At 37.7% G+C, this 15590-nt stretch overlaps 1 protein-coding gene and 1 non-coding gene across 3 annotated transcripts in view; both read right to left on the bottom strand.

Annotated features, from left to right (window-relative positions):
* Window positions 1-4698: 4698 nt before the first annotated feature.
* TRNAG-CCC (transfer RNA glycine (anticodon CCC)) lies at window positions 4699-4769 on the bottom strand. The gene has a single exon. It is a non-coding gene; the product is annotated as a tRNA-Gly (tRNA).
* A 1147-nt stretch (window positions 4770-5916) lies between these two features.
* LOC149813255 (Tetratricopeptide repeat (TPR)-like superfamily protein) overlaps window positions 5917-15590 on the bottom strand; it is a 55616-nt gene continuing 45942 nt past the window's right edge. For both annotated transcript variants that reach the window (XM_089991674.1, XM_089991673.1), the window contains 2 exons: window positions 9318-9564; window positions 5917-6372 (listed from right to left, as the gene is read on the bottom strand). In XM_089991674.1, coding sequence (XP_089847800.1) covers window positions 6149-6372; window positions 9318-9564 — 471 coding nt within the window. In that variant the 3' untranslated portion in view covers window positions 5917-6148. The remainder of the gene's footprint in view (window positions 6373-9317; window positions 9565-15590) is intronic.

Here is a 15590-nt window from a genome sequence, read left to right as displayed (position 1 = left end):
CAAAAAAGCAAAAAAAAATCATGAAAACCTCGGTTCACACACACACACACACACACACACACACACACACACATATATATATATATATATATATATAGTTTAATATTTTATCCTAAAAAATGTTAATATTTGAAAATAATAGAACATATGTTTTAATTAAATAATCAAGATTATTAGGAAAACTTTATGATTATTTTAAAATTTGCATTCACATTAAATTTTAATAATTAAAATTACAAACTTTACTTAAAATAATTAAAGGGATTTCACAATTGTTTTAACTATAAAAGTATTTGAAGAAATTGTATTATTGTTCAAAGTCTAAGATTCTTTTTTATACTAAACTGATTGGCATTCTTATCAAAGATTTTTCTTTCATATATATGTACATATATAGCATGAACATTCAATTCTTTTGTTTAAAATGTTGCAAGGACAAGTGTTTGCTTCATACTCCCCAATGGAGTTTGAGAGCAAAGATGGCAAAACTCTCTATCAGACGCTGATTAAATATCCTTGGAGATTTGAGGAGAACGTTAAAAATGTTCTACCACAAATTTTGAAAAGCTACCATAAGTAAGATTTTTGTAAATTAAAATTTTGGTGCTCGTCATAATAAAAGCTTTCATTACATTACAAGCAAACAAAGCAAGTTATTGCTTTAAGTAGAGAGCGTGGAGAAATAATTTGGTTGATAAGTTATCAGACTTTGATCATGTGCATGCAGACACACATAATCACACCAGATTTTACGTGGTTTAGTTCTTTCAAGCCTCCATCCATGGATAGAACTCTATTTCCTGTTCAATGAACTGTAGAAAGAGAGAGAGAGGTGATGTTTATTTAAAGATTTTCAACCTAGTACAATAGAGAATATGAGTCTAAGTTTGTTTAGGACTTTCCTATCCCATTCATACAGTTTCTCAATAACATAAGGATTCCTATTACATCCAGTTTCCTTTATCCCTAAGTTACAAGATTTCCTTGCAATGAGAGCAACTTACTTAGACAAACCTTCTAATTCCTTCCTTTCTGAATTTGATTTCTTTTCAAGGTTGCTTGCTAGATGTGACTTTGAGAACGACTTTTTCTTAGTAGCCTTAACATCCACATCCACATAATACCACTTCAACAAGTTGGCCTCTTCCGGAACCATAATTTGGAAAGAGGTAGTTGTGTGGATAACGTGAGGCAAACCATGCACCATAAAGAAGATATGAAAGTGTAAACCCATTTTGGGTTGTCAGTCAATTTTGTCATGTAATTAGGAGTTGTGGGTAATTTTGTCAATGTGTGATGTTTAGAGCTTTTAAGAGTAAAGTTGAAATTTGCATAATGTAATATTGGCAATATGAACATGAAAAAAATGTTAATATGAGTTTATTATGTAAGTTACCTAGTGGGTAACTCTTAAGTCATGTAACGGGTAATGTAGTGGGACGGGTATCAAGTGTAGAGTCATTGAGATGACATGTGAAAAATTTATAAGAAAGTTATATGAGTTACGTGAGTCAAAGCATGTAGTGGTCATTGTGGTGCATGTCACTAGTAATCGAGTAGAAAGTTACCTCAACTCTATGTATACCTATAGGCCATGCATTTTGAGTATGAGTGAAGTGTATTGTCCAAATATTTTTTGAGTGTTTATCTTTTTTGAGCATGAAATTGAGTCACCTTTAATGTTTTATCTTTCAAAGTGGTATCAGACCCACAATGACATCTAACAACATACTTTAAGTTAAAAAAATTCATTTGTCTAAAGACAACTATGAGAATTGATGCATCCAAATAAAGGTTTTGTTGTGAGCTCTCAAAATTGTTAGACAGTGGTAAATGATGGGTATACTAAACCAACAAATAGCTAAGTAACAACTATCTTATTAAAGGACAATAAAAAGGTTATCAAGGTGAATAGAAAGAGAGAGAAAAAAACACTCTCTTCTTCACCTACCAAGATGTAGATGAATCTACTTTCGAGATGATTATACCGACAACAAATTCAAAGCAAGCATGAAAGATTCTCTAAAATTACTACAAGGGAGCCGAAAAGGTGTTTGACTTCAAAGTTTGAAAATCGAGTTTAAAGCACTTTGAATGAATGAAAATGAGTCAATATTGGACTATTTTTTAAGAGTTATGATAGTTTTTAATTAATTAAAAAAAATTATAAGAATTTAAGTTATGTCTGAATCATGGAAAAGATTCTACGATCTAAAATTGGTGGGGTGACACTCCGGCGAGCGTAACTAGCCAGCGAGAGCAGCTTTGCCATACATTTGTGAATGAACCAATTACCTCATAGACTAAGCTCTCTTTTTTTTTAGATAGGCAAGCTGGGGTTAGGCATACCCCGAGCCAGGATCTGGTGCCATCACATGTGACACTTTGAGTGTGCCTGTGCACCTAGCAGCCAGTGCCTCTGATCCTGACTCGGCATACCCCTACCAGTTGTTCAACGTACCACCTGCAACATCCCACCACAGGGTGAACAGCTCATATCAACCAAGCGGAGCCCTCATCTGTACCTCATAGACTAAACCTTTTTTTTTCTAATGGCAAGCTGGGGTTATTCTGACCCCACCAGTTACACTACGTACCATTGGGTTTTGAACTTGCAACGTCCCAAGACATGGTGACGCGAACTAACAGCTCCTACCAAACAAGTGGAGCCCCGTTGGTACCTCATAGACTAAGTTAACTTGGCCATTTCACTCTAATTAACCAATTACCTCAGCGACCAAGTAAACTTGGCAATCTCGGTCTATGAACCGTGCATTTGTGTTGTTTCCTTTTGTGTGTAAATTCTATCTTTTCACTGAAAATATTTAGTTTCTTTTCGTAAATATTTTTTTTTCGGGTAAGAGACATCTCCAATCAACTATTGTACAATTTGCTAACTACAAGGAATCTATTTCCTTTGTTTCACAAAAAAAAAAAATCAAGAATGTATATATTACACAAAAAGAATAAATTATTGCAAATTTTTTTTTCATAGGCAAAGCTGGGGTTAGGCAGACCCCTACCAGATATCTCTTAAGCCCCATGTGCCAGAGAGATTCGAACCTGGGCCTTCAGCTTGGCACAGGGCCCCGCTTACCACGTGGGATACGACCACCGTGGTTAATAATTCATTGCAATTGTTTTGAGTGTGTTAATCTCTTTCTCACTGTCACCAGTCCACATGAACGGGCCATTTTCTAGTGTAATATGGAAAACCATTTGGGTCGGGTATAAAAATGGGTTGAGTTCAAATGGGTTCAGGTATTCATTTGCAATACCCAATACCCGGCCCATTTTCATTATGGATTTATATTTTGAACCTGACCCGAACCCATGGGTCTGCTAAAATCGGGTCGGGTTGGATATCATCGGTTCGAGACGTTGGGTATAACCAACCCAGTAGCAGTAAGAGTTTTTTCAAAAGATGTGCCTTTTCCCTTGAAAGGGCTTTCCTTTCATGAGAATGAAACCAACAGGGCCTAGGAAAGAGGATATCTTTTCTATGAAAAAGCGGCACTTTCATAAGAAAGGCCACAAAGGTTGGTGGACGAGCCAAGCTTGAGCTCATGATAAGCCTGATCTAAATGAACCGAGTTTGAGCTGACACTTTTTCAAAAACTAAAAGCTAAAAGTACTAGGATTTGGACTCTAACCTAGTCCACCAACAGCTGGTTGGTTTACAAAATAAACATAGGTTTTTTATTTCTAAACTTATTGTTTGCAAGCCATTTGTTCTGCACTATACTCTGTAATATAAAATATATGTAAAATATATTTATTGTTAGCTAACAATCCTATTCAAGTCAAGTGAGTTGAGACTTGTTCATTGTGTTCAACTTGTCAACCCTCCTTCACGAGTCTGAACAAGCTCTTTATGATTCGAGTCATGAGCAGCTCGTTTCGTTTCCTCTTATATGGATCACTTTGAAAGTTGAGACGAAATATTAATTAAAAAAGGCTCATTTTATCAATTATTTAGAAGAGCATGCCAACTTTCATTTATTTCATTTTACCACTTATTCATTATGTATTTCAAGCAATGCTGTTAGAAGCTAAGCAGGAGGCAAATTGTTTTATCAAATTGACGTAAAAAATCAGTTCAAATTGAATCGGATCGAATTAATTTTGAATCAGTGTAATTAAAAAATTCAAATTTTATTCAAAAATTCTAGAGAAAACATAATAATAAGAAAAATATTAAAAAAAGAAAATTACAAAGATGAAGAAAATAGTGACTTACGTCTTCATGCATCTTGCTGCTAGGTTCATGAGTATGTTATTATGACACACCAATAGAATTGTAGCCCTAGTTTCCAAAAAAAATCCAAACGTGAGAGTCGAACCCGCATCGCACATCCTCGTGGACACGTATCTTTGTGACATAGTTGGCACCTGATGCTTAACACGGACCCTTTTCCTGGCATGTATCTGAATAGATGTTACGGGTGATGCAGGAGAAACAGGGATTTTGGAAAAACAAGTGGAAGAGGTTTGCATAGCTTAACCAAAAAGTCACACCAAATTAAAAGTTGGCTATATTAAAAAAGAGGAAGAAAAGTAAGCAACCGGGGAATCAAACCCCGGACAGAATCGTGGGAAGGATCTATGATACCACTACACCAGATGAGCACTTGATGACGAATGTGGGAAAAAAATATTTACTTTTAAATATGATAGTAAAAAATTGCCGACAAAAAATGCGCATCCGGGGAATCGAACCCCGGTCAGTACCGTGGGAGGGTACTATGATACCACTACACCAGATGCGCACTCGTGTTTAAATGACAAATGCAAATAATTTTTTCCTTTAGATAATATCTGACTAGACTATCCACCCTGATCACCCACCTTGGGATTCGAATACGTCATCTCTGGCCTTTGCAATTGAGTGCGCATCAAGTCGGAGGCATCTCTGCCTGTAATCCGTCAGTGCTGCCTCTGTACTGTTCCCGAATCTGATACACTCCAATTTATGTTACGGGTCAATTTTAGTGTACATAGGGATGGGAAAAAGTTTGAATATGGGTCGTTCTTGACCCGACAACAGATTCTACCTTAGGATAGTGACAATGGTCCCAAATCTGGATCCTACCCAGGCCTCATATCGCAGTCCCAAATCCGTTTATAATCAGAGTTCAGGGTGCTGGATCTGCTGGAAATGGACAAAACTCTTTGATTGTCATGGAAAAAGTAAAACAAGTCTAGACCCGGCTTCAACGTAGATTTTGGACATGTTTGTTTATGCACGATTCTGACCGGGATGTGGCTAGATGGACCATATTTGTTCTGAATCCTACCCTGGTTCAGATATGTATGCTACCCATATCTAATAACATGGGTTGGATCCGGTTCAGACCAAGGTTGGAACTCCAACAGATTGCATCCATAGCATACAATCGTTACTTATTGTAGGACATTTGTCTAAAGACATTCCTTGCTCTCAAGGACTGCTGAACTCAAACATGATAAATTTTGTAAGTCCTTATGCTTCCAAACTAGAGTCGTCAACTCCACCTAATGCCCCTTAATGCTTGTCCAAATCTGTTTTAACTGTCATTTTCGGAGCAATTATCAAAATAAACCTCAAATGATTTATCTTAAGATGGCTAAATAGCTTTTAATTTAGTTAGACTTTCTGCAGGTGTTGTTGCTAAACCATGTACCTTAGAGGACTAAAGCCTTTCAATCAGTGGTTAATGTGTATTAGAAACAATCAAGTTTCTATAACATCATTTTGCATCTGTTCCATTGACTTTCACTTCTACTAAGCTGCATGACTATTTGTTAATCTGAGTTCTCTTGATTTTGTTTGATTACAAATGAACTTTGTTGGATACATAAAAAGTTGGCAGCATTTTTGTTAATCAAGAACACCCCACCCCCCCCCCCCACCCCCCTCTCTCATATGCATAGATACAAATACGTGCATGGCCATTGCCTTGCCAACTTCAGAGGTAATGAAAACAGACAGTAGGGCAGCAGTAGTAGCAGCAACCGCAAAACAAAGCTCGTATTTGGATTCACTACTCTTTTTTATACAAGAAAAGATGGATGCATTTTCCTGACACAGTACAACAAATGGGTATCAACATGAAACCCAAGATTTTTTTTTAAAGGAAACAGAAGGGGAAATAGAAGTATAAATTGTTCACTTGCATCCAAGTTCAGCTCTCCATTCAGCATTGATTGTTGTATTCACACATAGCTTCTGTAGATCAATGTAACCTATAATGGTGTCCTCAAAGACTGCACCATCCAATCGGGCATCATCAAAGGTGGAACCAGACAGCACTGTGTTTCTAAAGACTGCCCCTTCTAAGTCGGCTTTTCCAAAATTAACCCGATCAAGAACTGCATTAGTGAAGTCTACACCTGAACAACAATATTCAGTATTGGCAGTTAAACACAACGCTCTTAACAATTAGCAAGTCAACTTGACCTGCCTCAATGGGGACCCATTTTAGTCATGTCTGACTCAAAACCAACCAAGATCAAGCTAGAATCTGCCTGTCAGAACTCCATTTTATTGCTTCATTTTTTTTACCATATGCAGTTGATTGTATTAATGATATTTCAGTCCTCATTTCAGAATTGGTAATGGTAGTAAGAAGACACAGAATTCACATCAGCATTAAAGCTCTGCAAGGATTCAACTTATTTTCCACAAGAGTGGAAACTCAATACAGGATGCAAACAATGTCTCGAGCAAACACATATGGTATTCAAAAGAATTGTCTCATCCCAAACACACAAGGGTAATGAGTAGTATAACAGGCCAACCTGGCGTTCAACAGACATATAACTCAAGTTAGTGAAAGGTAACAATTCAGGGAAGCCAAGTTGGTGAAAGTATTGCAACTTTTATTACCATCCTGCATAAAGACTCCATAAGGGCGAGTTTGAGATCCTGCACCTCAGATCCTCTGATCTGAGGTGGCATGGGCCCCACGCCAATATCCGAGCTCTCCCAAATGTTGGATCTCATATCCTTGTTTTTTTAGGATCTAAGATCCCTAGTTCAAAGAGAGAAAACGGAGGGGTTCCATTTTCAGGTCAGAGGATCTCAGATCCTCGGTTCTCAAATCCAATCCTTCAGATCTAAAAGCTGAGGTATTCAAATGCCTCATAACTGAATAGGAAACATACCTACAGTCATCTCCAAGTTCTGAGGTCTAGGTTTCGTATGAAACTATTCTAGCTAACCAAAGCATTCTCTTCAATAGACCAATCCATTGGATACAAAAGCTAGAGAAACTTGATTGACTCAACTTAGTGGCCTCACACTTGCCAAGTTGTCCACAGATACGAAAAGTAACCATGGAATCTCGGTATCTTAATCCATGTCCATTTTTTGCCAGTGACAAGCATAGGATGTGAACCAACTCTAGATGAGAAAATTGTTAAGTTGTATATATATATACTCTCTCTCTCTCTCTCTCTCTCTCTCTCTCTCTATATATATATATATATATATATATATATATATATATATATATATATATATATATATATATATATATATATATATATATATTTGTATGTATTCACATATATATACATATGTATATATATGTATCTATAATGATGTAATAGGAAAATAGTAATACACATTAGGAGTATTCTGGTCATTTTCATCCTTGTAATAGGTTGAGACCATTAGGGCATATTAGCACTTTTACTTTATTCTTTTCTTTTTGTTCTTTTCTGTTTTTATAAAGACTATTTGGTCAAATACCAAATAGAGTTGTTGGATTATTTTTTGTCCAGTCAACATAGAGTTGACTAGTCAATAGAGCTGTTGGAACAGTCCAACAGCTATATTTATAGTTGTTGGAACAGTCCAACAGCTCTATTGAGATTGCCTATGTGTATGAATAGGGGCTTTGTCTCCCTTTATTCTCTAATGCTTCTCTTAAGCATTCATGCTCAATAAGGTGCATATTTTTTATGTTCTTGTGCTCCCCTTTAATTATTTGATGTCTTGAATGCACTTAGTGTTTGTGTAGTGCCTTTGTGCTCTTATATTGTCCCTTAGTTGGACTTGTGTATGTGCACTTTGTGTTTATGATCTTGTAAGATCTTAGAGGCCCCTTGTTTTATATTTCCACATATTTCATTACAAAAATCACCTGTTATAGGCCCATTCCTATATCTCTATGTGCAGATTCTGCTACCCTATCCACTCTGTTCATGCTACAATAACATTGAGTCATTAACATGTTAACATTTTCAATCTCAGGCCACACCAGAACTCACCTTTTGAACTTTGTTTTATCCCCCATCACAACTTGGTTTCATGAAGCAGCTGATCAGCATACAAATTCCAGAACAGGGTGAGAGGCCAAAAACTGCAAGATATCTTAAGAAGCATGAGTTATACAGTTGTCTGCAGCCCTATCAACATTTGTCTGTTGATGTTTTTGCACTCTGAATGGTCCATTCAGTTTCACTTTTTTTTAATCTCATACCCTTTATGGTAATCAAACTCCGCCTGTGTTTAACTGTTTAGTTATACACTGCCGGTCCCAAGCCCGGATAAAGGAGGAGGGTTGCGTTAGGCCAGTGACAACCAGCATAAAAACTTAGTCACACCCCATGTATATGAACCACTTGGAGTTTTGGTTCATATCGCCGACCCCAATTGTTTTGGGATGAAGGCGTAGAAGAAGAAGAAGACCCTTTATGGTAATCAAAGAAGCACAAGATAGTACACATCTTCATCAACAATGGACCTACATTACAAAATGAGGCAGACTCCTAGCTAGAAGCATGAGGAAGTCCAAGTAGTCTGAGTGTTCCATGCAATAATAACCAAGCATCCAATGCACAGAGAACATGAAGGTACAGTATGACATAAATCAGATAAATCTCACTGGCTGGCTGCATAATTGAGAGAGCACATCAGGTCAGAGGCAACTCTGATGGTATACCGTCAGAGCTTCCTTGGATGCCGTTCATCCATTTGATGAATGTTAGCCAGAACACCATGGATGGATAGGTTGTCTATTAGATGGGCAAATTTTTTGAGAGCCATTCAAGTTTTAGATGAATGACATCTACAGCACAAAAAATGAATGGCTGAAACAAAAAGTTTTCGACAGTGTTCTGGCTGCCCTTCGTCAAATGGATGAACGCAATCCAAGGCATATTTGACAGTATACCATCAGAGCTGCCTCTGACCTGAAGCGCTCTCCATATTTAAGAGCTTCTGGCCAAATCATTGTTGGTGGTTACAAGGGAAAAGCAGCAATCAAAACGTCAATGAGAAGGAAATGGTTGATTGCCAAAGCACAGAAAGAAAAATATGAAGATTTTACCCTTGAAACTTGCTCCAACAGCATATGCTTTTGACATCACCACTTCTGACATATCAGCACCATCAAACTTTGCATCAGACATGAGAGCTGCTGCGAGTGATTTCCCTTTCAGATTGGATTTATCATTTGTATAATCACAAAATCGGAGGTCAATTGGCTTATCATAGACACCATTTGCTTGACCAATTGTATTGCCAACAAATGCACGCTCACAGCGATTAGGCTCTGTTGATAGTGGAGGCAGCCTCTGCAAGAAGGAGAAAGCAATTGGATGAGAAACACAAAGTAAAAGTAAGCTTGCTCATTTTTGAGAGATCATATGAATATTCATGAACTTGTCAGACTTTTGTTTTGGATAGGCAAACTAGGGGATAATCCCATGAGATTCAAACCCGATACCGTTCAGTTATGATACTGTGACCTGACCATCCAAGTATCTTATTCGGCCCCAACACCTTTCAGAATTACATTGCAAAAGAATCCAGATGAAGAAGATGAAGATACAAAAGTTGAAATTGTACCAAGCATGGGTTCTGATAGTAAAAATTTTCACCTAATGTATGCATGTATAGAGTGATTGGGTCCTCATAACGGTAGGAGGGTGAGAACAGTCTCAATTTTTCATTTTTTTTTTATACTTTTTTTGAAGTCTGAACTTATACATGTGATTTACATGTTTTGCTTAGTAGGAATTGGCTTTTGAATCATCTGATTATGACATCCAAGCAGGTTTTTATAAGGATTCAAAAATCAACAGCTTAGAATTTTTATAAATGTTAAAGCTCAAAAATCATACTTTTTCACTGAAAAAGCATGATCAAACAATCGATTCCTAGCACATGGATCATGCTGAACACATCTGTGGGGTCTGATTTATCAAACATTGTTAGGAGAACACGATGGATTCGAATAGGATCTGTAATTTCTGTATTTTGTTTGGATTGTATTGTGAAGGGTGTTTTGGTAAAATACCAAAATCCTGTGTAACCCGAACACTATATATATTCAATAACAAGAACAGCCAACCCTATTGAAGAGAATACTAGAGGTTGGCTGGCTTATTCTTCCACTTCTTCCTTCTCTTGTGTGTATCCATGAAGGCAATCTTTCATGGTATCATAGACCATCTCTTCATCCAGGTAAGTTCCTCTTAATCCAAACTCCTCAATCGCCTTCCCTTCTCTTTTCTTTTCTTGTTTTCTGTCGAGATCAGATCTGGACCAATACAGATTTGGTTCTGTTTCTTCTTTTCTTTTCTCCATTGATATATCAGAATTGATATATAAGGAGATGCATGACATGAATAGGACAAAAGTTCTCTCCCTTCCTTTTTCATCACATATTAGATCTGATCTAATCTCCCCTTTTTTTCCTCTTTGACATTGTATCAGATATGAAAATTCCCCATTCTTTCGATCCTTTTCTCCCATTCTCTTCATTGCATCAAATCTGATCAGATCAGATCTGGCCTTAGTTGTTATTGAAGTCTATGTATTATGTTGTTTTACATCAAGTAATGTAATGCCCCTTTGTATTAGGACCTAATATTTGGGGGTAATTTAGGAAGTTCATTAATTTCATTTGTTTGTATACAAGGGGGGTCGACCCCTTTATTACTCTTGAGAGGATACCCTCTCAATATAGACTTTATTGAATACAAGCCCACGATAACTTGTGTGATTCACTTTTGTCTTCTCGGTAGGCGTTGTTTGAACCGAACCCAGCCCGGTTCTCTCAAACTGGGGGACCGAGCACGTCCAAGTTAGGAGCCAGCCTGGCTCGACTACCAGGCTGAGCCCCCTGCTCCCCCGTCTCTTCTTCTTTTGTTTTGCCAGATAGGAGGCAGAACCACTGCCTCTTGTCGCTCTGTGTATTTTCTTTTCCCTGTTGTGGACCGAGGGCCAGCACCCTTCACCTCCTACCCGGCTCCTGCTCCCTCTCTCATCTTTGTGAATTTTTCGGCAAGTCGGAAGTGGGCACACCAGGCTCCAGCCTGACCGCCGAGTCCACCCCCTCTCGTTTGTCGCATAGCCCGCCGAGCTAAGCTCGGTATCCGCTTTCAGTTAGCAAGCTAAGCCTTACTACCCGCCTCTTGTAATGAGCTCGACTTAGTCCGGTTGGCTCGAACTGGGTTCGAATTCGACGTATACAACACAAAATGTTGCTTAATTTATTTAATTTAAGTTGTTGCATCGTTCTTTTTCGCAGCACGATAAAATACCTATTTTACGCACCCCATTGGTGCAATGGACGCGGCATGCGCAACAAGGCTCGAGCTCTTGATAACCTACACTCGGAATCATCAGTGAATCCGACCATCTTCGAGGTAGGGGAAAGTTGCATACGTGTGTATATATATATATATATATATATATATATATATATATATATATATATATATATATATATATATATATATATATATATATATAACTCAAGGACGTAGTTTTGTGTATCCTTCTCCGTTTAAATTTATGTCATTTACTTTGCCGCCGCGCTATCATGTGCACAGGCTACTGCTTACGCATTTATTTAGTCGAGGTACGGTTTCGTACCTCGTGCAATGCTTATGTAATTTATTTAACTCGATGTGTGATTTTGCACATCGAGTCTTGCTTTATGTCGTTTACTTTGCCGCCGCGCTATCACGTGCACGGGCTACTGCTTATGCATTTATTTAGCCGAGGTACAATTTCGTACCTCATGCACCGCTTACGCAATGTATTTAGCTCGATGTGTGGTTTCGCACATCGAGTCTTGCTTTATGTCATTTACATTGCCGCCGCGCTGTAATGTGCACATGCTTACGCTTTATGATATATATTATATATATACATATATGCAATCTTGTAAGGTATGCAGTGTCTCGTACTCTATCCTACCCTACATTACGCTTGCTCTTTTTAAAGACGCGGATTCGCATATGTCCACCGAAGCTTTAAAGAAAAAGGGATTTCTTGCAAGATTCTAGTATTTGAATATGCGTGGTTTTGGAAAGCAAAAACGAATACCTGATTGTTGCTCATTCGCATCCAAGTTTTTTTCTCAAACCTACGTAGCCCTAAGAGGTACGTACGGTCTTTTGTTTGATATCCGAATGACTTGGATACTCCTGACCTAAAACACGGGACTTTAAGATTTCTTAAGTGTTGGGCTTTTTTTTTGAGAAACCGATATCCCTTTCATCGTACCGGTACTATCAGATTCATACATGCATGGCATGTTAGTACTATGCAAAGTCACACGGACTTGGCTATAAGGTCGACGCACCCGCATCGACACGCCCCGACACTAGTGTGGACACGGGTGCGGCTTCGGACATGGGGCGGACACAGTCAACCAAGTGTCGGACTCGGTCAACGCACCGAAGCCGAGTTCGTCCACATTTTGGACTCGATCAACTTTGACCGAGTCTATTTTTGTTCATTTGTAGGGCAAAAGACGTATAAAAACTAAAAAAAAATGATCTTTTTATATATATTTTTAAATATATATATATATATAGCCGAGTCTTATTATTGTTATATATATATATAGTCGTGTCCCCTAATGGGCACAACTTTGACCGAGTCTTATTATTGTTATATATATGTATATATATATACATATATATAGTTGTATCCTCGTATCCAAAATTTTTGAAATTTCTTCGCACCCGTACCCGTACCCGCACCCGCACCCGCACCCATGTGACATAGGTACTACGATGATTGGATGAGAGGTTTATGGTAACCTCGTAGCGTGCAAATGCATAATGATAAAAAGGAAATCACATAAATGGTGATAAATAGAACAATGAGAATTTTAAATAAATGTTGGGGTTTCTTTCTGAGAAACCGATACCCCTCTCATCGTAACATGCACGGCATGTTAGTACTACGATGATTGGATGAGAAGTTTATGGTAACCTCGTAACGTGCACGTGCACAATGATGAAAAGAAAATCACATAAATGGTGATCATCGCCTTCACAGGCAAGATGCTCGAGTTGGTTTGAAAGACCAGAACATGTAAAATAGGTCATCAATTAAAATAAAACCTGACATACCCATTCGTCATTATGGTTCCGTCACAAGAGAGGATGTGATGGTACAAAAACTTCGATGGACAGGTTGTTAACAACTATACTCGAGCAAATGACTCGACGTCCCCAATCATTGGAGTTAGGGGACTGGGCTACCAAAAATTATCATAGGTGGTAGGTCTCAATGACTTATACAAAAGTATGGATGCATCCCCTTAAACGAATGGCCTCTGGAGAATTCTCTCTCGGTTATTGGTTGTCCCCTTGGGAGGGGACTCATCAAGTTGTTCGGAATATCAAAATACATAGCATAACAAACCCCCAGGCAGTCTCAGTTGTTTTTATGTTTCTCCTGTGCGTACCCTCAGGACAGTTTAATATTGAAACAAAGTTATCATGTTCATTTTACTTATTTTGCCTTGCACACCGCGAAAGGAACATCGTGTGTGTATATATATATATATATATATATATATATATATATATATATATATTAGTTTGGTTCTGAATTTTGTTAGCATGCTCATTTTGCTCACTCTTCAGAGATATCTGATAAAATTCGAACGATATAGAAACAAGATTACCATGCTCATTTTTACTTATGTTAAACTGCATATCACGAATGGAACTACGCATGTGTTAGTCTTATTCTGAATTGTTATCTCTATGTATTTACCAGATTTTTATCGATCTGATCTCGTTTCATGGGTACAGATGATAATTAGGTCGGTACGACAAGCGATGGCATGATGATATCAAGATGAGACTTTTTTCCTGACGTTTCGCTCCTGAAGACATCTTTTGTAATTTGGTAAAAGGGTTTCTTTGAAATTTCACTTTTCGTTTAAACTTTAAAACCTCGTTTTGAATCTATTTTGTTTCAATGAATGTACGGAGTTACGAATCCGTTGTGTAAAGGAAACGTTCGCAAGTAATGCGCCCAAGGTCCATTGACTTGTTATTTTAAAACACCATTTTTCTCTGAATTACTATTTAAAACTCTGATAAAAGAATGATTACAAGGCTTTCAAGATTTTCCTAAAAAGTTACTAAGTCTAGGATTTTGGGGGCATTACAAGTGTTGTATCATGCATGTATGTGTCATTTGCAGCATTAATCTTATTGTGTGGGTGTTGCTAAGCATTTTGGATTTCTCTTCGAGTGTCTTGGAGTAAAGTTTGGGTCTTTGACACGTAGATTGTGACTCTCAATATTGTGATGATTAAGTTTTGCTTATTGGGATTGTCGGGTTTACATTATTGGGTATTGTTGTTATCTCGTGTGAGGGTTATTAGAACCCTAATCTTGGTGTTTCAAGTAGGGAGTTGTTGTGAGAGGTTGATTGGGTGTTCCTTAGTAGGCTATATTGGAGTTTGTAAAACGTGATTTTCAGACCAGATTTCACAAATCTTGAAAATATGATCTGCTTTCTCATTTTGGGGTGTTTGGTTTGCATCAACAAGTATTGAGTTTGTGTGTACTCTCCCCCTATTTGGCTATTGTCTTGTTGTACTTGTCTTTGTACATTACTTTGTAGTTGGAGGTTGTAAGAATGGAGAAGAGTGATCCGATTCAAATTATTCTAGTAAAATTGAATGTAAGTAATTATGCATATTGGGCTGACTTCATGAAAGCAATAATTGTGGGGAAAGGATTGGGAGGCTACTTTAATGGCTCGAAGATAAAACTCAAGGCTTCGGATGAAGATTTTGATAAATCTATAGAAGAATGGGTCATGAACAATGCGAAAGTCAAGGCATGGATTCTCAAGTCTGTGGAACAACGAATTGCCATGAATATTTCAAAATTTCATGAGGCAAAGGAAGCTTGGGGGTATCTTAGGCAAGTCTATAGACAAAAAAATTGGGCAAGGCACTATCAACTCACTCAAGAGTTAAGGAGCATGCACCAAGGGAGCAAGTCGATTGAAGAATTTTACTTTGAAATGCAGAGAATCTGGGATGCGCTTGCTCTTATGGATGGTCAGAAGAAGTGTGAGAAATGTACTAAGTGTGAGTCTTGTATATCATGTCAAACCCTCTAGGGCTTCTTGATAAGCACAAAGAAATTGATAGAGTTATTGAATTCCTTATAGCTTTTAGACCACTGTTTGATGGAACAAGAAGTGTTATATGACATCTCATGAGTCTCCGTCATGGTAATTTCCGCATTGTGGATGGTTCCTTTATGTTTGTCTCTAAGGTAGGATCGATTACTCGTGATTCTTATTCTGATAAAAAATTTAATCT

Source organism: Nuphar pumila, chromosome 16 (genome assembly GCF_984573655.1).
Source record: "Nuphar pumila chromosome 16, dmNupPumi1.hap1.1, whole genome shotgun sequence".
Taxonomy (NCBI): Eukaryota; Viridiplantae; Streptophyta; class Magnoliopsida; order Nymphaeales; family Nymphaeaceae; genus Nuphar; species Nuphar pumila.
This window is presented reverse-complemented; position numbering and strand designations above follow the sequence as displayed.